This window comes from Triturus cristatus, chromosome 11 (assembly GCF_964204655.1).
Source record: "Triturus cristatus chromosome 11, aTriCri1.1, whole genome shotgun sequence".
Lineage (NCBI taxonomy): Eukaryota > Metazoa > Chordata > Amphibia > Caudata > Salamandridae > Triturus > Triturus cristatus.
The window spans coordinates 209988596-210016103 of NC_140594.1; the positions used below are offsets into that span (position 1 = coordinate 209988596).

The 27508-nt window shown below is 46.2% G+C and overlaps 1 protein-coding gene across 9 annotated transcripts in view; it reads left to right on the forward strand.

The window, feature by feature from the left end:
* The window catches only part of ACACB (acetyl-CoA carboxylase beta), a 2187049-nt gene that overhangs the window by 844548 nt on the left and 1314993 nt on the right, over positions 1–27508 (forward strand). For all 9 annotated transcript variants that reach the window (XM_085633342.1, XM_085633341.1, XM_085633344.1 and 6 more), the window contains 3 exons: positions 4956–5102; positions 5984–6172; positions 27289–27389. In XM_085633342.1, coding sequence (XP_085489468.1) covers positions 4956–5102; positions 5984–6172; positions 27289–27389 — 437 coding nt within the window. The remainder of the gene's footprint in view (positions 1–4955; positions 5103–5983; positions 6173–27288; positions 27390–27508) is intronic.

Genomic DNA, 27508 nt, shown 5'->3' on the forward strand with positions numbered 1-27508 from the left:
AGGATAAGGAAAATATTTGTGTTTGCAGGGGCAATCCACCTTCTCTCTTGCAGATCAGATCCGCTCCACGTCTTTCCAGAGATCAACCCAGCAAGGCTTTTTCTGCAAGTCCTGGCGTTGTCTCTGGTATAGTGGGAGACCTCCAACCCAGCAGAGGTTCAGTTCCTGGCCTTGTGATTGACCTGAAACTTTGCACGAGGTACCCTGGTGTCCGTAGATTAATATAAAAGACTGGGTCCTGATTCTGTGGGCGCCACAAGCAGCACATTTGAGTTAACTAAAGCCCAGCCTAATTTAAATCTTCATGCCCTAGTTTCAAGGCTTCTTGAGCAGGGCATCATGTCAAACAAGTCAGAACTGGTCAAGTTTATGTTGTTGATTCTTTGCCATACAGAGCTCATAGCAGATCTTAGTTGTCTTGTAACTGCCACCAGATGAAGAGTGGGGTTGGGATTCATGGTAGAGGAACAGACCCCCAAAAAGGTGTCTGTAGTGGCTTTCAAGCTGATCACACAGATCACAAAACATGACTGCCTAAATCATCTTTAACTTGAGGAGCTCAGATAACAGCACTCCAGTAAATAAATCACTTCACTGGCTTGCTGTCAAACAAACAATCTAATTTAAGCCTTCTATTGATACTTAAAGCCTTGCACAGCACACCCAGGCAACCTTTCCAATCTATTCATTTGAATACAGTCTTACATACACTTATGGTTTGCTTCCCAACACAGTCTCCCACTTCTCCTTTCATGATTCAGACATTTTAGAGCAGGTTTCTGCACCAATAAGGCTTTTCCCTCCAGAATGCTCCATCTTTTTTTTATCCTATTGTCATGAAACCAATGTCAGACCCTTCCAAAAGCAAATGAAGTTTCATCTCTTCAGCCAAAAGTTTGCTTCTTAATCACTTCTTTTAATCTCATCAATGACTTACGAAAACAATAAAATAGTTAGTAAGATAAATAGCCAAACCAATACCTTTCATCAATGCACCTACTGTTACCCATTGCTAGTTGAAATTATGACACGAAAAGGTATTCTAGCATATTTGCAGCCTGATTAGAAGAAATAACATCCGTATTAAATGTTCCACATCTAGCAGAGTTTAAATAAAATGTAGGCCAGAATCTGATAAGATGGAAAGGGTATTTAATATCATCTGTGCATGAAAAAATGTGTGCAAACAGTTTTGTTTGCCTCAGTGCCTGAAAGGAATTTAGTTGCATTGACTAGGTTTTTATTAAGCTGTGGATTATGTCTTCTCCCTATCTTTGAGGAAAAAATTATGTCAGTTATACTTGCTCCTAAAACTAGGTTGACAATCAATAAACATTGCTCTCTGCCGAAATAAATTTGTGAAGAGCGGTGAGATACGGTTTCCCTACTATCCCAGCTATCATGTGTCCTGTTGCTTTATACCTATTGTGTACCAAAGAAAACCATTTACAAAATGCAATATGTATCTCCGTCTCCATATTTTGGTACAGGAAGCCTAGAGTTTCCAGAAAAAAAGTTAATGGATTTCACTTTAAGGTGTGGGTTTAGCAGTCCAAGAATCCCAAAAGTGTACTTTTATTTCCCCATCTCTAGTCCATTTGTGACTTTATAGCACCTTCTAAGGGTATGTTATAGCTTCCTTTGGAGATTCAGTCCATGCTGTCTTCATCCACTACATCTAAGCATACATTATTTCAATCATATGGCTGTGAAGACAGCATTCATACTGGGGTTGGGCTGTACAATCACTGACTCTTCTGGTTTCATGTTCCAGACTTTATTTTCTCTGGGAATGTCTCCACACGACTTCGGGGCCTGAGTGGGTGGAGACTTAATATGATTAGGTCAACTTTAGGTCAGTTTTACTTAAATGAGCAATGTAACGAATTTTTGAGTAATAGGGAGGAATTCAATCTAGAAAAAAAGGAGCAGTCCTGTTAAAGTCAGAAGTATCACTGGTGCAGATCAGTGGGAGGGCTTGTGCTCCTGTCGTCAAAAGAAAAGCTGTTCTGAGGAAGCACATGTAAAGAAATAACTTGGTCAAAATGAATTCAAGTGTATGAAATAATAGGAAAACTATGTTTGAGTAGGAACAATTAGATTGATCATGTTTGTTGATTTGTTTGAGGATGTTAAAGTTCTCTCTATTCTTAAATAAGAAAATACATACAAAGATGGTTATAGAGAGCATTATACTCTGTAGCCATACTCCTTGGTACCTGTCCATTACCCTGAGACAACAACAGTGACACAGGTGCAATGTACTATACGTGGTGGGATGTAGACCTATCCATGTTTGTAGGCAGAAAATATTTCATGTTTGAATCGTCACAAGCCACATTGTCCTGCTAGAATCGCTGTTGTAGCCCGGGGCAGTCTTGGCCAATATGTGATCTCAAGATCCCTAGCAGCGTGACATGGTATAAGCCTTTGCTTCAGTCCTACTCTTAAGAGCCTACAGACAGCGAAGGATTTATAAGATGTCAAAAATACATATTTTCCAGTGGGATCTGGTTTAACCTGAATCGTGAAATCGGGCCCATCCAGAGCTGGCAAAGTATATTCTGCTCCTGAGAATTAATTTCCAGAGACTGCTATGAGGGGCCATTACTTAGAGACAGCTATGGCTCTGGGCCATTACAAGTTTTCAAGATTAAACATGTCCTGACCAAGGGTTTCCTTAACTTCAAAGCATAGCTCACCATTGACGCCAAGGTAGAATATATAACAAATATCTCGAGCCATGCTCTGTTAAATGGGTGTGGTGGTCTCACTGATGTCCATATAGCCATGTTGCCTCACACAGCTATCAATACTGGTTTGACGTGACATCAAGAAAGAATTTTCAGAGCTCAACAAATCATTCACACTTAATCTAGTGAGCTTGGCATATGGGTTGGCTCACACTGGTCTCCCCCAGTTCAGAGGGCCAAGTTTGATCGTATCCTCAGGATTAGGAAAACGTACGTCTTGATATGGCAAGTATAATTGGATGTGGCCGCAAGCCTCTGCAGTACAGTGACCTGCAACAGTGAGAAACCTCTTCCATAAGAGGTGTCTAATGAATGGCCCCTCAGCCAGTAAATATTTTTATTTCCCGAAAGGACACTGAGTGAGCTTGCACACCAATGTAAGGAAGGAAGGACCAAGACCAGTAGTAGTACCTGTGTTTGTGACATTCTTTTTCCAGACTAGGCCTAAATTTGGGAAGCCTCTAGACTCTCCATGCTGCGTGAGCTGAAAGGAGAGGGAAAAACTGCCTATTTGTCTGCATAATAAATTGGACTGTGCCTGCAAGGAGAGACCTGATCCCAAGGAAGCTAGTCGTAGGCCCAAAAGACTGGCAGGGTCGCCATGATGACATCTCTAGCGCAAGACACTGCCCAGTAGCCAAAGTTGGCCCCAATCCACATACCCAGGAGGAGCACGAAGGAACTTGGGGTAGAGGAGCTACTTTGCTACCTTCAGATATTGAGAATAGTGAACCCAGTATCACCCCCACCCTCTCTGTGTCCATAGGGTGACTGTACCTATATGTTCTCTGCCTGAAAAGTTCCATAAGGTAGTCTGCCTCCATACCCACAGCATGTCCACCATCGTATAGGAGATCACACATATCCGGAATCATTTGAACTCTTGTTCTAGCCATTATGATTCTGAAGTTATCGCTGGTTAAAGTAAGTCACCGTTTCATCATTAAGTCTTAGAGTTGCCACCGTGACTTTCAACGCATGTCTTTTCACATATTTGTGGAGGTAACTCCCCCCTTGCTGGTCTACTAAAATTGTCCACTGCACCTCCCAGAGCAACTTTCAGGTTCAGCAGCTTGGTTGATCTCTAAAGCAAAAAAATAAGAACTCATCTCAAACCTTAAGTGACTACGCTAGCTGCCTCTAGAAAACCTGCATTAATGTAAAAATTGCCTCTATTCCCCATAATGTCATCCCTGCCAGTATTCCGGCTTATCTCCAAGACAACAGGCAACTAAAGATCTACAAGAGGAAAATGCAAACTCCTTCTCAAAATTCCGAAAACGAGGAAAAGCAAAACAGCTAACTAAGCCACCTACTGTTTTGTGCCTAGACTTTGGAATTCCATCCCCGACGCACTAAGAACAAACGCAACCTCCTAGTTTAAAAGAACAACCATGAGAACTCTTTTCGTTCAAAAACATTTTCGAGACTAATCCTTTGCCTTTTTGGATCAGTTGCACCCTTCTATTCTGAGCTTAAATTCCCTTTCCCTCTTTGAATCGCTTGTTAACTATTTTTATCTGTGTATTCGATGTATTCTATGAAAGATGCTCTATTGCCTCGCAACGAGTACTTCGCTACATCAATACATCAAATAAGTAGGTAAATAAAAGTAGGTACCTCACAAATAGCCAAACTTTAGTGCCCAGTAGATTTTGAATCCGAGGCTCCTACATGAATGAGGATACATTTTTAGAACTGGCCCACATTTTGTTAGGTATACCCTTCACTAACTTTAGAATCAGTTTGGCTCTTAAATTGTCAGAGGACTCCAGTACCTAGACAGTAATCCTCTCAGCTGGACACTGACCACCTGAAGCAGGTCATCAAAAATATCACTGGAAGCACCTAAGGTTGTCATGCTGCTCGGAACCTTGTTGTTTTGGGAGTGATCGTCAGGGCGGGTTTTAATAGTGATTTCAGTTTATCATAACGTGTTCCACAAGGAAGTGAAAGGGATTACTGGTGGGTTGTTTCACTGTGGCCTTCCATGGGGCAGCTAGACATTCAATAGTTTTGGTCCTCTGCACGTGTAAAATGTAATTTCTAGAAAATAATATTCAGTTCTCGCTGAAAGCAGAGGGGTCATAATGTTTGTAGCACATCCCACATCTTTCTTTCAATGTGTTTTTCTACAAAACGTGCCTTTTATTGCCACATCTTTGTGTGTCAAGCCTTGGTACTTCTTTTCTGTTTTATTAGGCACAGTTGCATACAGGAAGCCTTCCTCCCCAACAGACCTTGCCAATCGTCGGTGAGAAACTACACCAAGTATTTCACAGCGTTCTAGATAATTTGAACAATATCATGAATGGATACTGCTTGCCAGAGCCGTATTTCACCTTTAAGGTAATGGACTTTTTATTGCTTTTGACTCCTAGTTATGGTTTGCCTGTCATAGGCACCAATATTAGCCATTAGTCACAAATATTTCTTCTTTATGTTTGATCATCATTATCACCAGAATTGTTCTTAAGATACTAATAAACGTCCTATCTGTAGGATGTACCTTAATAATGTACCTTAATAAGCTGGCATTTCAAAGCGAACTGTCACAGGCTTGGTTTGCTCTCTAATCATCTTGGTGATGCCAACAGTTTTTTAATTTTTTATGAGGATTAGTTATTTGCCGTTGGTTGTCAAGTTTTATTTTCTAGGGCTTGCTTAGCCTTTTTAATGTACTCTGAGTGATGGAGTGTAGCCTGTGGGGCAATAGTAATAGTATCAGCCTGCAGTTGTCCGCACAGTTGTATGACATCACTCTGCAAATGACTGGTGACCCATCGGTGGTGATGACCTATGAGTGTTACAAGGTACAGTTCATTTTTAAAGTCTTTAGTTGCCTTTAAAGTAAGTTGTTGGTTTCTTCCCCACTGTTTCAGATTTTTTGTTTTATACTAAAAGAACTGTACTACTCAATGAATCTACTTGGCCTTGCATTTTTGTCTTACTCAATTAGTCTTGACACATCACTTCACAGGAGGGAACATAAATCCCTGATTGGGGTTAAAAAGGCAAGTTTTATAAGTCTGCAAAAAATAACGTGTTTATTAGGGTGAAACTTGATAAATCCGCTGAAATTAAAGGGTATACTCTGACATGCCAACATAAAGCAAGGTTATAAACTTTTAACCTGTAAAGAAAGGCCAGAAATGTATTAACGCCGTTAATGTTTTTGCAGTGCCTCCAATATGGATGCTGTTATAACGATATATTTTAATTAACTTCAGCTGAAAGAGTGGGTGTCCACTCTGATGAAAACTCTCAGAGACCCGTCATTGCCTCTTTTGGAGCTACAGGAGATCATGACCAGTGTTTCAGGTAGAATCCCGACACCAGTCGAGAAGGCAATCCGAAAAGTGATGGCGCAGTATGCAAGTAATATCACCTCTGTGCTTTGTCAGTTCCCCAGTCAACAGGCAAGTATCTTTTTTGTGCTAGTTTACAAATACTTGTACGTATAGTTAACATGTATACAATTTCTAAATATTGGCTTTAGTTTTTACACACAAGTTTGTTCAAAAACATATAAAATAAAAACCCTGTTTTGCACAGACCTCAAGTAGCCATTCAACCACTAGAGTTCATCATCAATTTAAGTATCGTATTTAACTATCTGAAAGAAACAGTTAGTTATAGATTCCTTACCTTAGAATTACCCCCAGGCTTCAGACTGGATCCGGAAAGTTTTTCGTCAGCAGTAGGTGGCATCGGTTGGCTCCTCGTCCGTTGTTGGAGTCATGGTCGACGGGATGACGTCGCGGTAGCTACTTAGACGCTGCCCTCACGCACTGACGTCAGTTCTTTCTTTTCCCGCGCCAGCCAGCGCAGATCCGGAGAGAGCGGTACTGCCAGTCATTTTTTGACTGAACTTTTTGAGGGACTTTTGTCAACGTCTTTTTGAGTCCTACCGACTGCTGGTGCACGTAAGGATGCCCGGCTTCAAGGCTTGCGGTTCCTGTACCCGACTGATGTCGGTGACGGATCTGCACCGCGTGTGCCTCTTTTGCCTGAAGCGCAACCACGACCCCAAGTCTTGCTCCGAATGTCAGACCATGGCTCCGAAGTCTTTGTGGGAGCGGTCCCGAAAACTTCTTGAGCGCCGGCAGTCAGCTCCGCGCCGTTCAAGGTCCGAGGAATCGGTCGCGGAGCCATCACCACTCGTCATCCAAGTCTTCTCACTCGGGGTCAGGTAAGTCGAAGCACAAGAAGAAGTCGAAGAAGCATCGTCGCTTTTCGACTTCTCCCTCTCGGTCGGCTGATGTGACGAGTGATGCAGGCAGTTCCCCTCCCGCGGCTCCGCGTGCGGAGCCTGGAGGGCCAACTCCGAGTTTCCCTCCCTTCCTGGGCCCAGAGCGACCCCTGCCCAGCTTCTTCAGTTTTATGAGGCAATGCATGCCATCTTTGGGCAGCCCGACTCCACCGGCGCGCCTTCGAGCCCGCGGACTCGGTTGGGGGTCCTAGGCTTTTTCTGCCAGCGCCACCATGGATCCAGGCCTGGATCCGGATTAGTGCCGGTTGACCTCATTATACCTCCACCGGCGCCGCTTCCTTCAGCACTGCAACCGCACTTGACGCCGGTCGTGCCCCTGGCCGATGCCGACCCTGGCCTCCATCCTGATGTGGACATGGATCCGGACCGACGTCCCCCGATGCCAGATCCAGCGCGGAGTGGGTTTTTTGTGCCCCTGTTCACTCCTGGGGTCCCTTTCAGGCCAGATTGGCACCCAGAGGACGAGGAGGACTGGGAGGGGTCAGGTGACCCTCTGACCGACCAGTCGGGAGTATGACCCGCACTGGAGAGAGGACCTGGGGGATGCCAGTGGTCTTGATACCTCCCCTGACCTTTGCATGTTGTCTCCTTCTACTGTGGCTACGGAGGAGGGAGCTTCCTATGCAGTGGTGTTGCGTAGGGCGGCCGAGGAACTCCACCTCGAGCTCCCTACAGTGGCGGTCAGGACTCACCTCCTGACAGAGGTGCTTCAACCGCAAGCGAGCTCTTCAGAGCCGCTGCTGCCTTTTAATGAAGCCCTAACCGACGTCCTTTTGAGCACCTGGTCCTGGCCCAACACGGGGGCTCCCATGGATAGGATGATTGCCCGATGGCACCGCCTGGCCCTGGGCGACCCCACTTTCCTCTCCCAATACCCCACCCCTGAGAGCTTGGTGGTCCAAGCCTCTACTTCCAAGAGCGTATTCCCTACCACTCCCTACCCTACCAGACAGGGAATCAAAGGGAATCAAAGAAGCTGGATCATCTTGGGAAGATTTTTTTCTTCCGCCAGCTTGGGACTGCGGGTGGTAAACAGTGCATGTCTATTGGGCAGTTATTCCCACTCTGTGTGGGACATGGTTGCGCAAGTGCTGCCTCAGTGTCCGGAGGAGGGCCGGACCGTATTCTCCCAGGCTGTTGCCGCCAGAGGGATGCAGCTAAGTTTACCATCAGTTGTGGTTTGGATACCTCTGACTCTCTAGGCGGGACGATTTCCATGTCGGTAGCCCTTCGACGCTACTCCTGGATGAGATCGACTGGCTTTTCTTGGGATGTCCAGAACACCCTTATGGATATGCCCTTGGATGGGCGTTGCCTTTTTTGGCGACAAAGCAGACAACGCTCTAGAGCGTTTAAAGGACTCACTGGCTAGGGCCAAGTCCTTGGGCCTCTCTAGCCACCCTGTGCAGTCTGATTTTTGCCCCTTCCGTGGCTACGGAAGGGGTGCCATAATATGTTCCGCCCAGAGCCACAGGCCAACGCAAGTTCCCCAACCTTCGCGCGGTCGGGGACGTGGAAACCACCGCCGTGGTTCTGGGAACCAGCGGGCGGGCCAGTTCACCAACCCTCACTCTGCTTCCGCCTCCAAACCTTCCTTGTCCGACATTTCAGGCCCATCAATCGCCTGTTTGCAGCAGGATCCGCCATCACCTCCCCCACTGGTGCACCATCACGTCGGACAGGTTGGTTTTGCAGATAGTTCAAAGGGGCTACTCTCTCCCCTTCGAGGCTACCCCTCCAGCCATGCCACCTCAGTACCATTGCATGTCGGAGGATCATCTGGGCCTTCTCCAATAGGAAGTCACTGCTCTCCTGGCCAAGGAAGCCATCAAGTGCATTCCTGCCCCAGAAGTAGGTTGTGGTTGCTATTCCCACTACTTTCCGGTACCCAAGAAGGACAAGGGCCTGCGTCCTATCTTGGATCTCAGGAACGTCAACCGCTTCCTCCAGAAGGAGAAGGTCAAGATGTTGTTGCTCGCTCAGGTCTTGTCTGCCCTCGATCCTGGAGACTGGATTTATTTATAGTTTTATTTATTTGTAGGTTTGTCTAGCGCTGAATCACCCCAATGGGGTATCTCTGCGCTTGGACGGTAATCCTGAAACAGTCAAATCAAATCAGTGCTAAAAGAGGCGAGTTTTGAGAAGTTTTCTGAAATGCGAGAAGGTCGAACAGTCGCGAAGTTGGAGAGGTAGTTCATTTAAAAAAGCAGGGGCAAGATAAGTGAAAGCTTTGCCTCACACTGCGTGACTTTTTGATTCTAGGGGTGCATAGTAGGCGTTTAGAGCCTGACCTAAGAGAGCGCGAAGGTGTGTACTTAGTTATCTTACTAGAAAGATAGGACGGGCCCAGGTCGTTTAAGGCCTTGAAGACAGTGCAGCCTATCTTGAAATTCACTCGCTTTCTTACAGGGAGCCAGTGGAGTTTTCTGAGCAGGGATATAGAGGGGGTTCTAGGAGAGGCGCCCGCAACCAGGCGGGCAGCCGTGTTCTGCACAACCTGTAGCTTGTTAAGGGAGGCTTCATTGGCCGAAAGAACAGAGCATTACAGTATTCTATTCTACTTAGTATCAGGGCCTGCATCAGCGTTTTTTTCGTGGAGGGGGGTAGTAGAGGAAAGATCCTCCTGAGTAGACCTAAAATATAGTAGCAGGTGCCAGTAGTGGTGTTGGCGTGAGCATCTAGAGTGAGCTTCTGATCGATTCTGATGCCTAGGTTCTTGACCACTTCCTTAGGCGACGGGGCTTTACCCAACTCCTCGGGCCACCAGCTAGGTGACCAGCATATGGCAGCTCCTCCAAACAGCATGATTTCAGATTTTTCGGAGTTTAATTGAAGGAAATTGCTTTGCGTCCAAGAAGCAATAGCCATCATGCCCTTGGAGAAGATGAGTTGAATGTCTGGTCTGTTCTTGTCAAAGGTGAAGAGGAGCTGGGTATCATCTGCGTATGATATGGAATTGAATCCTAAGTTCCTCATAAGTTTAGCCAGGGGGGTCACATAAATGTTAAAAAGAATGGGGCTCTAGCACGATCCCTGGGGCACCCCCTTGGTAACCTTGGATGGGTCAGATTTAAAGGGGCCCAAGGTGACGGTCTGAGTTCTATCAGTTAGGAAGTCAGTCATCCATTTCAATGCAAGTCCCTGAACGCCTATGTCTTGTAGCCTCTCTAACAGGATCTGATGTGAGATGGGGTCAAATGCTGCTGAAAGGTCAAGCAGCACCAAAAGTGCTGCCTGACCTTTGTCCAGTGCCATCATGATGTTATCAGTCACCTCCACTAGGGCTGTCTCTGTACTGTGTTTGGCCCGAAAGCCCGACTGGGAGATGTCTTGTAGGTGAGCGGATTAAATGAAAGCAGACAGATGTTTCTTAATGTGTCTCTCAATGAGCTTACTCTGTAGGGGAAGCAGGGAGATGGGGCGATAGTTGGTCAGCTCAGAAGTCTGAATCTTAAGGTTTTTGCATATGGGGATAATTTGAGCATGGGGGCGTGGCTTAATGCCGTCGTAAGGAGCAGCGGACCACGGAGCTCCTCCGTGGCCTCCTCCCACAACCAGTTATCCTGAACAGCTGAAGGGGCCCTGGCATCATAGCTGGCGGCAGAGGTCCTTGTGCTAACCTGGGGGTAATTTCGGAGCGCTCTGGAGCCGGGGCACACAGAAACCGGCGATTTCTCTCCCTGTTGGCGCTCCGGCGGGGCGGCGGACAAAATGGCGGCCGCACCTTGCCACAGCGGTCGTAGCGGCTAGAGATGCCCCAGCGAGTCGAGGGAGCCTGCTGACTGGCGGGGTGCAGCCTGATTCTCCGAGGACAACTAGCGGATATATGTGAGGGCAGCTGCAATGGATATAGAGGCGCGGTGAGGTTCGAGACGCGCTCAGCGGAGGACGCCTGACCCTAAGATGGCGGCGCGAGATGCTTCAGGCGGGTCGAGACGCTGAACGCGGCCGCCGAACGAGAGCAGCAATTGAGATCTCCTGAGCAGGCATTCATACCGAGCTTCTAGCGCCTGGACTTGGATAGAACTTTTGGTGCTGGGGAGCGGAGCAGGTGAGGAGCCTTCGTGTTGGCGAGTGCACACGACTGTGGTGAATGCTCAGGTGGAGGAACACGTGGAGGCCAGTGTTCACCGTGGAGGAAACAGAAGCCTCCGATTAAAGGGGGCTGGGAACCTCGTCGGCACAACTATAGCGCCAGCTGCATGCCCTCTCGAGAGCTGGGGACTGCTACTCTGTATGTTTGGGGTGGCTGTGTAGCTCCGGGCCCGGGCGCTGCCATGGGGAGCAGCAGGGAGGATGATGTTGCACTGCTGCCTAATCACTGAACCCTGAATGGGAGCTGGAGATGTACTGTTGCCCTACTTGGAGTTGCAGATGCTCTGAGAATCTACTGATTGTCCTTATGTGCCCGGGGCGACTGCCTTTACACAGGAGAGCCAGAGGATTGTGGAAGTGCGCACTCTACAATCTGGGGGGAGAGATGAACACCCGGTTCCCCTTCTGAGCTGGCGAACCTGAATAATACGCTCTTCTGTGTAGCGCCAGGGAAACGACCTGGTGCGCCGGTGTATATCTCCTGAATTTTCAAGTGCACACTGCCTATACTGACTTTTCCCCCTGTGCTCCCCCACTGGAAGTCCGGTGCGCCCACCGCAACCAGTCCGAATGGGCCGAACATCTCGCCGGAAGGGCTTCACGGCCTTGTATGTGGAAACCACGGGGCGACATTCAGATGAAGATGACGACATGGCGGAACAGCGGAGAGACGAAGTAGCAGAGGGCCCCAAGTTAGTGGACATCATGCAGGCCATCACCTCCTCGAGGGAAGCTTTGGAGACCAAGATGGATGCCATAGGTTTGGATCTCAACCTCCTGAAGGATGACCACCGCAAGCTCAAGGAGCGGGTGAAAGCTACTGAGACGACTCTGGAGGAGGTTCCGGACGCCATCTCTACCCTGCAGTGCTCTCTGAAATTGGTAGAAGAGAGGGTCAGGATCTTCGAGGTGAGAGCAGAGGACAGCGAGGGGCGCTCTTGCAGGAACAATCTGCGCATAGTGGGGGTACCGGAACGAGCGGAAGGAGACGACGCTGTTATCTGGAGAATTGGCTTCAGACCGAGGTTGCCCCAGAGGGGCTCTCCCCCTTCTTCGGCCTTGAACGCGCACACAGGGTCCCAGCCAGACCTCCAAAGCTGGGCACACCTCTGCGTCCGCTGGTCGTGCGATTACTTCACTACCGCGACAGAGACCACATCTTGCAACAGGCGCGAGGAAAGCGGACCCTCCAAATCGCGAACGCTAGGGTGATGATCTTCCCGGATTTCACCAGGGAGGTACAGAGATAGCGCGCTTCCTTTCTTGCACTAAAGCGGAAACTCCGACAGTTGCGATTACCGTACGCCATGTTGTTCCCCGCGTGCCTCAGAGTGGTGGATGGGGCGACTACTCATTTTTTCACCACACCAAAAGATGCATGGCAGTGGCTGGAGGCGCGAAAACCGGGATCGGAGGGTGCTTCCCCGGCGGGCACAGCGGAACACAGATCACCTGAGCCTTTGCGGTCATAGAGATCCATAACCCCACCGGGAATCCAACTTGAAAGTGACAGGGCTGTGAGGGCGGTTGCGGAGATCAGCCGCAGTGCAACTAGCCCTTGCTCCACTGTTGCTAGCTGTGACGTGAGTGGGCTTGGGACTTCTCCTGCTGGCAGCACAAGCGGGGACTCAGAACCTGAACTCCCTGTGATTACACCCCAGATGGCAGACTTCCTCATGTGAAATGGATCCATGATGTTGGGCGAGAGCAGCCCGAGCTGGCGTTAGGGAGCAACTCCTGGTCGGACTGAACTCTGGGGGCGGTAGTAGGGAGCCCCCTGCCATGAATGATAACTAGGTCCCTTTCTGCCTGCTATGGATGGGGGAGACCGTGGGGGGGGGTCTGGGTCCTACTGGGTCAGCTCACGCCTCACCACGTATAGTGTCCAGTTGATCGTTGCATTAGTTTGCATGGGAGCTAGTTCGAATGTACCTGTCCTGGGGAGTGGATGTTGGGGAGTTTCATGGGGTTGGGGGGGTTACACAGGGGGTAGGCATGTCACTGAGATGGGGCAGGAGGGAGGACCACTGAGGTTCCAGATATGGGTTCCACCGTAGGACTTAAATGTATGTCATGGAATGTCAGGGGCATGCACACTATGATATGCCGGCACAAGATTCATGCATATTTGGTGAGGAGGGGGGTACAGATTGCTATGCTGCAGGAAACGCATTTAACACAGACGGAGGGAGCAGTTGTTCTACACCTCATACTCGGCCATTGCCAGGGGCACATTGATCTGGATACGAGCGGGGGTCCCGTTTCAGAGCGCTAGGCAGCTGATTGACCCAGATGGTAGATATGTGGTGGTGGCGGGATGGCTGGACGGTAGGGATTTGTGGAGCCTCTACGCCCCCAACGTAGCTCAAGCTGGATTCTTCAAGCACCTCTCTGGGAAGCTGGCTCCTCTGTTGACGGGTTTGGTGTTGTTGGGGGGGGGACTTTAATTGTATTGCTGACGTGGACCTGGATCGCTCTCATCCACCTCTTCCAGGTGCTCCCATGCACAGACTTGCAGCGACTAGGCGGGCGTGGCAGTGCCAGTGGGGACTGATAGATACTTGGAGGGCCCACCACCCGGGGGGTAGGGACTACTCATACTTCTCTGGGTTGCATGAGTTGCATGTTCGCCTGGACTCGTTCCTTTGCTCCCCAGAGGTGCACGGAGGGATTACCCATAGTGAATATTTGAACAGAACGATCTCTGATCATAACCCGTTGCTACTATGGCTGGATTGGGTACGGGCAAAGCCTGCCATTCCTACTTGGCGGTTGAGACCGGAGGCGCTAGAAGATCTGGTGTTTAAGACCTCGATTGGATCTGCGATCAACGACTATTTTCTAGATAATGCGGGGTCTGCATCGAGCCTACTTATCGAATGGGACGCGTTCAAAACAGTAATCAGAGGGCAGTGTATTGGGGAGGTGGTGGGAGTCCGAAAGGTGCTGACACAGGAGGTGCTGAGGGCAGAGAGTAGGCTCCGAGACCTGGAAAAGGAGAGACCGGAATGACCTGATAGGCAGGAGGACCTGCTTGCGGCACGCAAGGAGGTGGCAACGCAGGTGGAAAGGCTGCGCTCCTTTGATTATAAGGCCTACACCACTCGGGCCCAAACGGAACAGGACAAATCCGGGGCGCTGCTGGCATGGTTGGCAAACCCGGCGCGTAGAGGCACGCCGATTCTGGAGATTAGGGACCAGGAGGGTGTGGCGTATTACACTCTACAAGCCATTAACACATATTTTCTGGACTATTATACCACTCTTTATCAGAGTAGGCTTGATCCTGGGGCTGCTAATGGAGGGGGGCTATTAGAGGGGATAGAACTTCCCCAGATTGATATCGAGGCGGCGGAGGAACTTGGTAAAGATGTTGAGGTGGGAGAAGTGTGCAGCGCTATCAAACATATAGCTCAGAATAAGACGCCGGGGACGGATGGCCTTCCGGGCGAATTTTATTCTGCATTTGTAGATACCCTGGCACGAAGTTGGTTGTAGTATATAACAAAGCACGGCGGGAGGGTTGCCTTCCTGCTTCCACACGGGAGGCAATCATCGTGCCTCTCCTTAAACCGGGTAGGCCGCCCTGGAACCGGACTGCATACAGACCGCTTGCCATGCTTAACCTGGACTATAAAATACTAAGTCAAATCCTCGCTAGTCGGCTAATGGCCCACATGTCAACGGTAGTTCACATGGACCAGGCGGGATTTATCCCGGCTAGGAACACGGCGATGAACATAAGGAGATTGCTGCGTGTCCTGCGGGCGGACACCTATTGCGGGGAGGAGGCTTGTATTTTTGCCGTTGATATCGAGAAGGCCTTCGATAGTCTAGAATGGCCATATATTTTCTCGGTCCTGAGGGCGTTTGGCCTGGGTGACCGCTTCGTGGAATGGACAGCAATCTTGTATAATAACTTCACTGCCAGGGTCCGAACGGGAGGGCTGATCTCTGCTGCTTGCAACGTGGGTAGGGGGACGAGGCAGGGTTGCCCGCTGTCACCCCTACTCTTTGCTCTGGCAATGGAGCCAATGGCTGTTCAGGCCTGATCGGGACGTCACTACCAGGGGTTGGTAGTGGAGGGACACTTGCAACACATAGCGCTGTATGCTGACGATCTACTACTATTTCTAGCCGACTCGGAGGAGGCCCTCCGAGGAGCCTAGGGACTGCTGGTTCGCTGGGAGAGGCCGCAGGGCTTTGTGTAAACTGGTCCAAGTCCTGTCTTTTTCCGACTCGTCCAGGCAGGAATGATACGCAGCCGGCGGAGGGTGTGCCATTGGAAACTAGCTGCTTGCCTTACCTTGGAATCCAGATTTACCACAACCCTAATGACATGTTGGAGGGTAATATAGGGCGGGCCATACGTAAGGCCAAGACCTGTTTTGATTTTTGGGGACAGCTCCCGCTATCGGTAGCGGGCAGGGTTGCCTTGGTAAAAATGGTCACACTACCCAGGCTCCTCTATTTTTTTGGGACGCTTCCGATTTGAATCCCAACCCAGGTGTTCGCACAGCTCAACACATTGCTCACAGGATTCTTGTGGGGCGCGGGGCGTCAGAGGGTGGCCCTGGTCACCATGCAGCGACCCAGGGCGGAGGGAGGATTTGCCTTGCCAGATCTAGAGGCATATAATAACATGCAGCGCAGTTACAATGGTTCACTAAATGGGTGCCTGGCCGAATTAGGCACCGAGAGGAGCCTGGTGGGCCGGACCCTCCCTTGGCGCTACTATCCCGGGTGCTGCTGCGCTTGCCCATAAGGAATAGGGTGCTCCCGACTGGATTACAGGTGGTGCGCAAGTGCTGGAACTGATTGGCCCGGCGTGCGTGCCAATAAACGGGGATTATTTGAGCATTTTTCCATTCCGAAGGAAGTCTGCGTGAGCTCAAGGAGCTGTTGAGGATAGAGCAGATGGGTAATGTGAGTTGGGTCGAGAATCTAGAAGATACTTTATCAGGGATAATATCAAGGGGGGAGCCTGATTTAGTACATTTGAGAAGGGATATGACTTCTGTAACGGTGAGAGAAGGAAAGCTGTGTAGTTGGAAGGGAGTGTTTAGATGGCTAATATGGTCCGCTATGGATGGGGGGAGGAAGCGTTAGATGAGATTATTTTCTGATAAATGTTTTCAATTTTTTTAATAAATAAGGAGGCAATGTTATCACACAGAGATTGCGATGGAGATTCTGCAGTATCACAAGCTTTAGGATTGGTGAAAGATTTAAGAATTTGAAAGAGAGTTCTGGAGTTGTTACCGGCTTGTTCTAATTGGGATGAAATGTGGAGTTTGCGAGCATTTTTAATATTTTTGTGGTGTGAAGTCAGAGCAGTCTTGTAACTAGCTTTATTTTGCTCATTGTGTGAGAGTCGCCAAATCCGCTCCAGCTTCTTGTATTGACTCTTTTCCTCCCGCAAGGCGGGCGAATACCAGTTCGAGGGGGTGGATTTACGAGGGTGTGTTTGAAGTTTCATAAGAGCTGCCTTGTCTATAGTATTTAGGATGACAGAGCTAAAATGGGATAGTTGTTGTTCTACATTGTAAGAGACGGTATCCATGTCCCAGGAGAGAAAAGGGGACAGAAGATGATCGGGCGTCAATTTGTACCAGGGTCTATACCAGCGATTAATGTGAGTTGTCGGGCTGGGGGAGATAATGGGGCTGGTAAGTTGGAAGTTCACCAAGGAGTGGTCCGACCAAATCAGAGGATGAGTGTTTCCACATTCAGTGTTCTGGGAGTTAGTTAGAATGAGGTCTAAGGTGTGACCAGCTACATGGGTGGGCGTGCTGTTAATTTTGACAAGTCCAGAAGAGGCCAGGTATTTCAGACATAACATAGCATCATGGTTGAGGGTATCTTCACTATGAATGTTAAAATCTCCTAACAGGAGATGGTAGCGTTGGACTTGCAGGACCCTTATTTTCACATCCCCGTCCTGCCGACCGGCGTTACCTGCGGTTCACGGTAGGCCACGGGCACTTTGTTTACCCTGCTCCCCTTTGGCCTTACCAGCGCCCCTGAGGTGTTCATGAAAGTGATGGCGGTGGTCGCAGCTCATCTGTGCAGATCAGGGGTTCCAGTCTTTCCCTATCTTTACAACTGGCTGTTGAAGGCGGGCTGCAGTTTCCTACCTCCAGACTACGGTCGACCTCCTGCATTCGCTGGGGTTCTCTCATCAATGTGCTGAAGTTGCACCTGACCCCCTCTCAGAAGCTCCTCTTCATCGGAGTGGTTGTGGACACGACGCAGTTACGGGTTTATCCTCCCAAGCAGCGAGTCCAGGATATTCGGGCTATGATTACGATCTTTCAGCCTTTATCCCGGGTTTCGGTCTGGATGACCTGAGGCTGCTGGGCCTCATGGCCTCCTGTATCCTGCTGGTCGATCATGCCAGGTGGCAAATGCGGGCACTGCAGTGGGACCTGAAGTTCCAGTGGGCGCAGCATCAGGGGAATCTGTCCGATTGTGTTCAGATCTCGGAAGCCACTGCACAACAGTTGCAGTGGTGGCTCACAAACCAGGATTGGGTCAACGGCAGGTCCCTCTCCCTTCCCTAACCAGAACACACAGTGGTGACAGATGCATCCCTTCTGGGATGGGGCAGCCACATGGGAGAGGCGGGGATCAGTGGCCTCTGGTCTCTGGCAGAGTCCGGGCTCCACATCAACATTCTGGAGCTTCGGGCGATCCGTCTTGCACTCAAAGCCTTCCTTCCCTCTGTTCGGCGAAGAGTAGTGCAGGTGTTCACGGACAATACCACCGTCATGTGGTACTGCAACAAACAAGCCGGGGTGGGGTGGTGGACCCTATGTCAGGAAGCCCCCCCGCCACTTGACATGGCTGGAACATCAGGGCATGTCCCTGGTGGTTCAACACCTGGCAGGTTATCTGAACGCCAGGGCGGACGAACTTAGCCGCAGGTGCATGATGGATCACAAATGGCGTTTTCACTCGGAGGTGGTGCAAGGTTTCTTTCAGCAGTGGGGAGAGCCTTGGATAGATCTATTCGCCACAGAAGAGAACGCGCAATGTCAGCAATTCTGCGCTTTGGAATTTCCAAGGCGGCATTTGCTAGGTGATGCTTTTCGTCGTGAGTGGAGTTGCGGTCTTCTATACGCCTTTCCGCCTATAGCACTTCTGCCCAGACTGCTGAAGAAGATCAAGCGCGACCGGGCCCAAGTCATTCTTGTCGCTCCGGACTGGGCACGAAGAGTCTGGTATCCCGAGCTGCTCAACATGGCCATCGATCCTCCGATCAGACTGCCTCTTCGGGAGGATCTTCTGTCGCAGCAGCAGGGAACGGTCCTCCACCCGAACCTGTCCAGCCTCCACCTCCTTGAGTAGAGATTGAGCGGCGGCAGTTGATGTCATTTGACTTGTCTCCCAAAGTCTGTGATGTAATCTAGGTAGCCAGGCGTCCCTCCACAAAGACGGTATACGCCTCCCGATGGAACAAATTTGTGGCATGGTGCGCAGCAAAGACTGTGGATCCCCTTTCTGCCCTTCTTTCTGAGGTTCTCTTGTTCCTCCTTTCTTTGGCTCAGCAGGGCTCTGCTCTGGGCACTATCAAGGTCTGGTATAAATTACAGAGCACAACCACTAGTGTGTCTCACGTCTGACGAAGTAGTACTAGAGAATAACGTATTCCTACACAATGGAACTTGGTATAAGCAACACCAAGGTGTCGCTATGGGATCAAAATTCTCCCCGTCTACAGCCAACCTTTTCATGGGTCGGCTGGAAAAACTGTACATCTTGTCCAAGTGTCCTGCGCCCTTGATGGAACATGTATGATACTGGGGAAGGTACATTGATGATATTTTAATGATTTGGACAGCAAATAGTGATCTATTGCAGGAATTTTGTACCTTTCTCAATTCCAACAAGTGTAACAATACCTTCACTTATGAATGGAACAAAAAAGAAATTTCTTTTTTGGATCTAAAACTCTATTGTAAAGGGGGCTCTATTCTATCTACCCTTTTCAGGAAACCGACCGCGTGCAATTCAGTATTGCACGCAGACACAGCGCACCCTAAATCACAGGTGGCTTCCATTCCATTGGGTGAATTAACCCGAATAAGACGCAATTGTAGTGAAAATGACAAGTTCCAGGAGGAATTGGATCACGCCATTTCTAGATTTAGTGTCAGAGGGTATGACAAAAAGGTTCTCAATGTAGCTAAAACAAAAGCCTTGAAACTCAATAGATCCAAACTATTGAAGAATCAGCCTAAGACAAAACGGGGGACTAAATTTAAAGACAAAATTTCACTCATAACACCTTACAATTCTGAGAGCCATGTGCTGTACAAAATTTTAAACAAACACTGGCATGTATTACATCTAGATTCAACTATAAGTGAGGTCTTATCAAGTAAACCTAGTATCACTTTTAAACGTTGACAGACATTACGCAATGTCCTTTGTCCTAGTTTTTACAAACTTAATCGTAATAAGAAGCCTACAAATTGGTTGGGAACACCTCCGGTGGGCTCCTATAAATGTGGGCACTGCAATGTTTGCCAATACTCGTGTGATAAAAAGAGAGATTTCAAATACAACACACAGATTATATACACAATCAAAACATTCATGAACTGTAATACTAAATTTCTGGTGTATTGTATCATCTGTCCATGTGAGAAAATCTACATTGGTAGCACCATCAGACCGATGAAAGAGAGATTGCAAGAACATATCAGGGCAATCGGGAACAACAACCTGGATTACCCAATGGCCATTCATTTCAATCTAACTCATGGCTCAGCTGATTTGCCCAGGGTAAAATTTCAGTTTTTGATAATCCAAGGGGAGGAGACAGAACACACTGCCTACATTAGTTGGAGGCAACTTGGATAAATAGGCTTAGGGCAGATGAGTATGGGCTTAATACTGATAGGGAGCTATCAGTTTTCTTAAAAGATTAAGAATTGTAATGTCCATTTCACGGGCTTTTTACAAAAATGGAACTTCTAAAAAATGTACCATAAAATACCTATGCTAGTAAAGGTAATTTCAAACGGGATGTGCTATATAATGTACAATGTAATCTTGTTGTACTGTGATGTCATATTTGATACTTGGATTGTACCGTTTTTTATGCTAAATGCATACATAGAGCAAACTGTTGGGTTCCAATACTGATGCGAATTATTGTGATATGTAATACACTAAGATCGTCCTATGTCACACTTGAACTGCATTGAAATGGTGGTTGGGCTTTTTGCTTCTTTCCTCTTGTCTATTTTACTTTTTATTGTTTTGGATTCTTTGCAGGCATCGGCAGGTCGGTGCATGGCTGTGATGTCTGCTGTTTACATCTTTAAAAGATTTATATATTTTTACGAGTTCTCATGCGCAGTGGAATCATCCTATACTGCTTGCTGATGTACTCACAATGTTTGTTTCTTCCATAATTGAGGGGTGCTGACAGTATAGGATTTAATTTGAAGAACGACCTGTGGCATGATCAGGAATCGTTACCTCCTTTACAACTATTAGAATGCCGGTTATACCGTTCTAAATAATTCCCAGTGAATTTGTTTGATACCCCACCCATATTTTAGATTACCCATCGGCTTACACAAATGTTTAAGCTATCATTTCCCTTATTGATACCAAGTTTCGTAACAGCTCAAGATGGCGCCACCTCTGACCTATACATTCCTCTATTTCTTGGACAAGCATCATGTGACTGCTTGTTTCAGACGCAACGTAATAAGTTACGTATGGACGCTTAAGTGAGGTACTTATGAAAAAGTGGCAGCCCATTCGATCCGAGGACGCCACTTCTGGAGGACGCGACGCGTGGAGTAGGATGAAGGTATGTCCATAAAGCTCCCTTAATAACAACAACGCTTAGGTGCTACCTCTGTACATGCACCGGATGGGCTACCCGTTTTTCTGCTTTCCCTTTAAAACAGGACGCAGTGACTTAGGGGCAGATGCTCGTGTAGCTCTAAAGAGAGACCATTTGCCCTTTAACACCCTAAGCTAGATTGAATACGTGATGACAGCTTTCTTTATGAAATAAACATGCTAAGACCTTTTTTACTCATTTTTATAGATGCTCGGGTCTCTCAATATTACATGATGAGACCTTTGAACTACAATTACGAGTCTACACCTAGTTTTACTTGACTTCGGCATGAATATACATACTTCTACATTATATGAGGTAGGCGCTCACTTATTATGGATTTCTATAACAATGCTCTAGACCTATAAGGAATTGCATTGTTATTTTTTATTAGACACTGTTTTACTTATAAATCAATATGAATTGGGAATTTGGTTTTTAAACTTACAGTATTTTTGGAATTTTGTTGTTTGGACTCAGTATGGATGATGCCTTTCTATTTCTAGACGATCGTCCAGAAACGCAGCGGACAATTTTGAAGTGTGATAATACCATTATTAGTGCTTAAAACATGATATTTCGACTACTATTGAACTCCTACCTCCAATACACCAGGTAGGCACTGATCTTTAACGTTGCATAAGGGGCATATTAGTTATTTAAAAGTTATATATTCCCCTTTGTTTTGCTCTAAATACTAAAAATGCCCACCACTCCTTTTAATATTGGCATCGGTGATACAATGTCGTACCTCCTCCAACATACTGAGTTCTGATGTCCACCTGAACCTTTAACTTGAATTGGCTTTACTTTTGGCTTTTTACAGAATACGGGTTTTTATGCCTATCCTGAACATTTTACTTTGGATGTATTATACCTTAAAAGAATCGCTGGTGTCGATAGATTCATCCTAGGTTTGTTCATATACATGCCCTCGGCAGATACTAGTCTTTTCACTAATTTCTAGATTTGATGTTGTAGGGTGGTAGTATTTGACATAGAATGCCTCGATAACAATACAGAATATCTAGCAACTAATTGGTGCACATAATTTACACTGCAAAAACAATAGTGTGCATCACTGGTAATGTATTTTCAGTTGGATCATTTTACGTGGTTTTGCCTGCACAATCATGACTGGAATTTTTTACATATTCTACATTGTTTTAATAAGTCTTTCTCTGCTTAGAGATAGCTAGCAGGCATACAATACCATACTAAGACTTTTAAACTTTAATTTTCCTCTAGCTTACTCTGGTTCCCTAGAAAATTGCAGGGGGTCTCTCAGAAGAATTTTTGAGATATTGCGGTAGAATTTTGCGAGGTATTTTTTCACATTATATTGTTTACTTCCCTTTATTTTCAACACGGGTGGACCTCTGCCTGTCAATAAGACACTTTATAATACGTTATTACGTCCTATCTTTTTACTATGCTCATCTTATGATGACCTCACGTTTTTTTTTTCATGTCTCTCTCACGCTTGGTTTACTACTTTCTGTTTACGCTTTTTCATGCTTTCTTCACGAAGTTTTGTTAATTATAACTCCTCTCATTGTTTCCAGAAGAATGCTTACACCCACAATGCCTTCAGGTTGGTGGGTGATTGTTCCTTCTGTTTATACTCTAAGGTGATGGAAATACGAATTAGAATGGTTGCTGTGGCATTATTTGTCCATTCCTCAGTTGAATGATGTTGAAGCTGGTCTTCAACAGATGTCACATTGTTCTAAGTTTTTGATACAATTGTATTAATATCAACATTCTTACAATTTGGATGTTATCTATAGGAAGTCAAACATGTGTACATTGTTTCTACAGCCGTGAAAAAGTCGTATTAACACGACGAAACACGTGTTGGCTGTCTGCTCTTCCAATCCTGTACTTCGAGTCATTGCTATTGACATTTGTTGGCTACTTTATCAACTTTTTGTTCTGATTTTGGGTTTAATAAAACCGTACTGACTACTTAGTCAGACGTGAGACACACTAGTGGTTTTGCTCTGTAATTTATACTTGCTTGCATTATATATAGGAAAGAAATTCTTTCATTTCTGTATATAGGATGAACACTGTTAAATGGCATGGTGTTCTACATAGAGCACACCGAGACAATATCTATTGTTATAATACTGGGATAAGACTGATACGGAGGTGCTGACTATTCTTGAAACCACTTCCATATTCTCTTTTCTACAAACTATAAAGGGCTATCTTGCAGCCATTTCTGCCTTTCTAAGGCTTCCTGGTCAGCCTTCTCTATTCAAGTCCCCGGTTGTAAATAGTCTCTTGAAAGGCATTACTCATCTCTTTCCTCCTATTCCCTTTGTGATGCCGCAGTGGGACTTGAATTTGGTCTTGACCTATTTTATGTGCACTCCCTTTGAGCCGCTTCACTACTGTCTTCTACAACTCTTAACTCTTTAAGTCTGCATTCCTGGTAGCCATCACATCTGCCAGAAGAGTGAGTGAGCTCCAGGCTCTTTCATCCAAGCCTCCTTTTCTGGCTGTACATCCGGACAAGGTTGTCCTAAGAACTCGTCCATCCTTTCTTCCCAAGGTGGTACCTCCTTTCTCATCGGGCAAGCCATCACTTTGCCCACCTTCTTTCTGCTTCCGCTTTCTTCTAAAGAGGGAGAGAGGCTCCACCGTCTGGGCCCAAAACGTGCGCTTTCCTTCTATCTGGATCCCACCAAACAGTTACGTGAGCACCAAGAAAGGTCGGGCCGTACGCAAGCGGACCATCTCTAGATGGGTCGTTTTGTGTATTACAGCCTGCTATTCTGTAGCTAAAAAGGAGCCTCCAGTGGGGCTACGCGCCCATTCCACCAGAGCGACGGCAGCCACTACTGTTTTTCGACGAGGAGTCCCTCCTGTCAGGCAGCTATGTGGGCATCGCTGCCCATGTTTACGGAACACTACTGCCTGGACAGCCAAGTCCGGAGAGACGGCTTCTTTGGCCGTTCTGTTCTCCAGGACTTTCTGGTGTGATCTTGGTTCGCAGACCCACCTCTGGGGTTGGTATTGCTGGGGTATCTATTCTAAGGTATGTAATCTATAACTAACTGTTTCTTTCAGATGAAAAAGTTACTTACCTTCAGTAACAATATATCTGTAAGAAACATAGGTTAGTTATAGATTTCTTACCGCCCCACCCATCCTCCCCGTTCTGTGAACTGATTTCTAGGGTTAAGGACATCCTTTCAGGGCCCTAGTTTTGTGCACCAGTGGTCAGTGTTTTGCATTTCTCTGCGTTTCTGGTGCGGAAAGTAGTGTACAGACCTGATGTCAGCGCGCGAGGGCGGCATCCAAGTAGCTACCTCGACGTCATCCCGGCGACCACGATGCCAACGGCGAATTTGGAGCCTACCGACTCCACCTTCCAACTCGCAGAGGTACTGCTGGGGAAAAACTTTCTGGGTCTAGTCTGACGCCTGAGGGTAATTCTAAGGTAAGGAATCTATAACTAACATATGTTTCTTACAGATATATCGTTACCGAAAGTAAGTAACTTGTTCGATTAGTCAACTCTGTTCTATCAAGCCTAGAGTAGAGATATGATTGATGATCATGTAAAAGTAGAATAAATCCCTGCTGTAATATTCTGCACTTAATTTAAGAATACTTAACTACCCCTCAGTATTCCGTATTAGCAACATTCAGATCAGGAATTACACAATAGTTTTCTTGTTGTTCAAGACACATCTGATGCTGGCTGTTTGTACCACTGCCATAAAAAGTATAGTATCACTATGTTCATATAAAATTGATATGTATTTGATTTGACTGTATCCTGATCAAAAAAAATCCTAATATTGCATATCACTGTGGTTTGCTGTACTGAAATCCCATAGCACATAATCACCTCGCAGGCCAGTTCTGTGCTTGATATTTTCAGGGCCCTTAATCTTTACTTGACCAGTTTGCCTTTTGAAAGATGTAGGATAGTCTTTCAGATGTCAAGTGTTAATTTGGAGACAATTTCTCTAGTTATACTAGTTCCTGTTTGAGGTAGCATGGTGGGACAAAATAATGTATTGGATTCTGGCCCAGAGTAATTGCCAGTGACTGAGATTAATTCAAGCAATTCACCTATCACATTTTGTGTTGTCCTAAGTAGGATCCATATCAAGCTTTTGGTTAAATTCAAAACAGTAAAAAACATTAACATTGGCTACGCTTCTTTTAACTGTAGTGCATTCATGAAATGGAAACACGAAATGCGACCCACGACTACTGTCCTCCATAGGTCCCCTGTAACCTCTTTTTTTCACCTCTTACAGGGTTTGTGGGTGTTCAGGTATGTTGCTAGTTGCATGTTTAGAGACTTCAATTTGGTATCAGTCGCTTTTTTAAACATTAAATGGTTCACAATTTCCTGTTAGTGATGGTTTCTTTTAGTTCCTCATTAAAGGAGTAGTGTTTTGCATACTACTTATAAACACTCATAACTGGCTTTTGTACTGCTTTAAGTCTGTAATACATTTCAAATGTATTTACAATTTTTGACAAATAGTATTGTTGCTCCTGTAAATTTTGATGTCCACGGATGTTTTTCAAACCTTCAAACTACTTTTGAATTTTTCTGACAATTACCACTCCCACAGTATTCCAGGATATTTTGTTTTATGATTTGTTTTCAATTTTAATATTCTCTAATCCATTGCTTTCCATAAAACACTACGTGTGGGATCTTGAATACCTCTGTAAACATTTCCACTTCTAAGCCAGCCAGATAGCTCAACATCTATATTAGATCTGCTGCAGAGTAGTGCGTGCACCCTACAGGTCACACATTTCATCTCTTGCAGTGAATGGAGGGAAAGTATCATTGGTAACCATAGCTTCAGACCACAGTAAGTTACTGCCATGCACAAGATAAATCAGTTCTAGTTTAAGGTCTGCCATAATCAAAGACCACTCAGTGCTGTAGTGTAGTTATGGTTTTTATACACACTTTCCATTTAAAAGGCATTTGCCTAAAACTTTTACCCCTTTGGATGCATACTGGTATTCTGTTCAGTGGGTGATTCTAATGTGGTGTATACTGCCACAGCCCCTCCATCTGTCAGGCCATTAGCAGTGCTGCAAAGTGGCACAGAGTCTCTTTTTTTCTTGTCTGTAAGACAAGATTTTAACTTTCTGTGCGGAATTGAGGGCAGCAACTGAAGCAACTACAATTTCCAAGGTTGCACATCAGCGTTTGGTAATTAATGAGAGTGTGCCATTTTATTTACTAACTTTACCCTTCAGCTTCCACAGTTTTTTTTGGGACACATTTTCATATGGGTATCGATCACTTTTTAGTGGCTTTACCTACTATGGGTGCTTGGTAGAGTGATGTGCCCTGCTGTCTGTGTGATCGCTGTTCGGCTCAGGCAACTCTTTTTTTTCCTCTTAGGCAAGTTTTACAAGGCACCTGGGTTACTTAATGTAACATTTTTGCTCTGAAATGCTTCTTTGTGGCACTGTAGCCCATCTCTCCTTTGCTTATAGTTTCCAAGATTATTGCTTTCAATGTTTGGAAACACAAGCCTAGCCTATCGACTGCAGTGTGTTTCACATTTGCAAAAATATGTAATGCTTTACTTCATGCATTCTCGTGACCTAGTAATTTGTTGTGGTTTGTTAGTATAACTTTTGTCTAGATATTCACTGCCTTATATTCAGTTCTCACATTTTGCTGCATCTGTGACCCTTTGTGTGGTACAGCTGTAGTGCTTAATGAAAATGTTTGTGACTTACTTAGCTTCCAGGAGAGAAGTATTACCTATCATTTATCCATCACCAACAGACCCTCCTTCCTTAGTCTGCTGCTGAGGTACATCTGACAGTAATAATGTGCAGTTTAAATAATCTGAAATCGTATAGGATATGGATACAGAGAAATAAGCTAATTTTCATATAAAGGACAAGATTGTTTCTGGTTTCTACTGTGATTGCTTGAAAAGTTCAAATGGCAGAAATTAGTTGTCACATGAAGCTCAAAAATGAAAAATTGCTAATTGTTCATTTTTATATTGGCTAAGATGTAATTGCTTAATAGATTTTCAAACCAAAGGTGTTATTTAGCACAGGTAAAATATTACGTTGACGTTTCAACTCATGATTTTCAGTTGTGTTAGAGTTTCATGGTTAGTGAAATAAATATGGTACCTCAACTTGTCATCTTTTGGCTGCCTCTCTTAAAACTATTGGCACACACTCTCAGTAGTTGTTAACAATGGAACACTGAGGGAGTGTGATATAATACTTCAAAACAAAGATTCAGCTCATTGTCTTATTTGTTTTTTGTTTAGATTGCTAATATTTTGGACAGTCATGCAGCCACTCTGCAGAGAAAGGCAGATCGAGAAGTGTTCTTCCTGAATACTCAGAGTATTGTGCAACTGGTCCAGAGGTGAACGTTAACAGTCTTCTATGTTTCAATTTGTGTGGTTCATACAGATAATAATTTATCACCTGTTAGGATTGTTACTTCCAATTTAGTAGGTATCAACTGTTCTAATCTTAGCATAT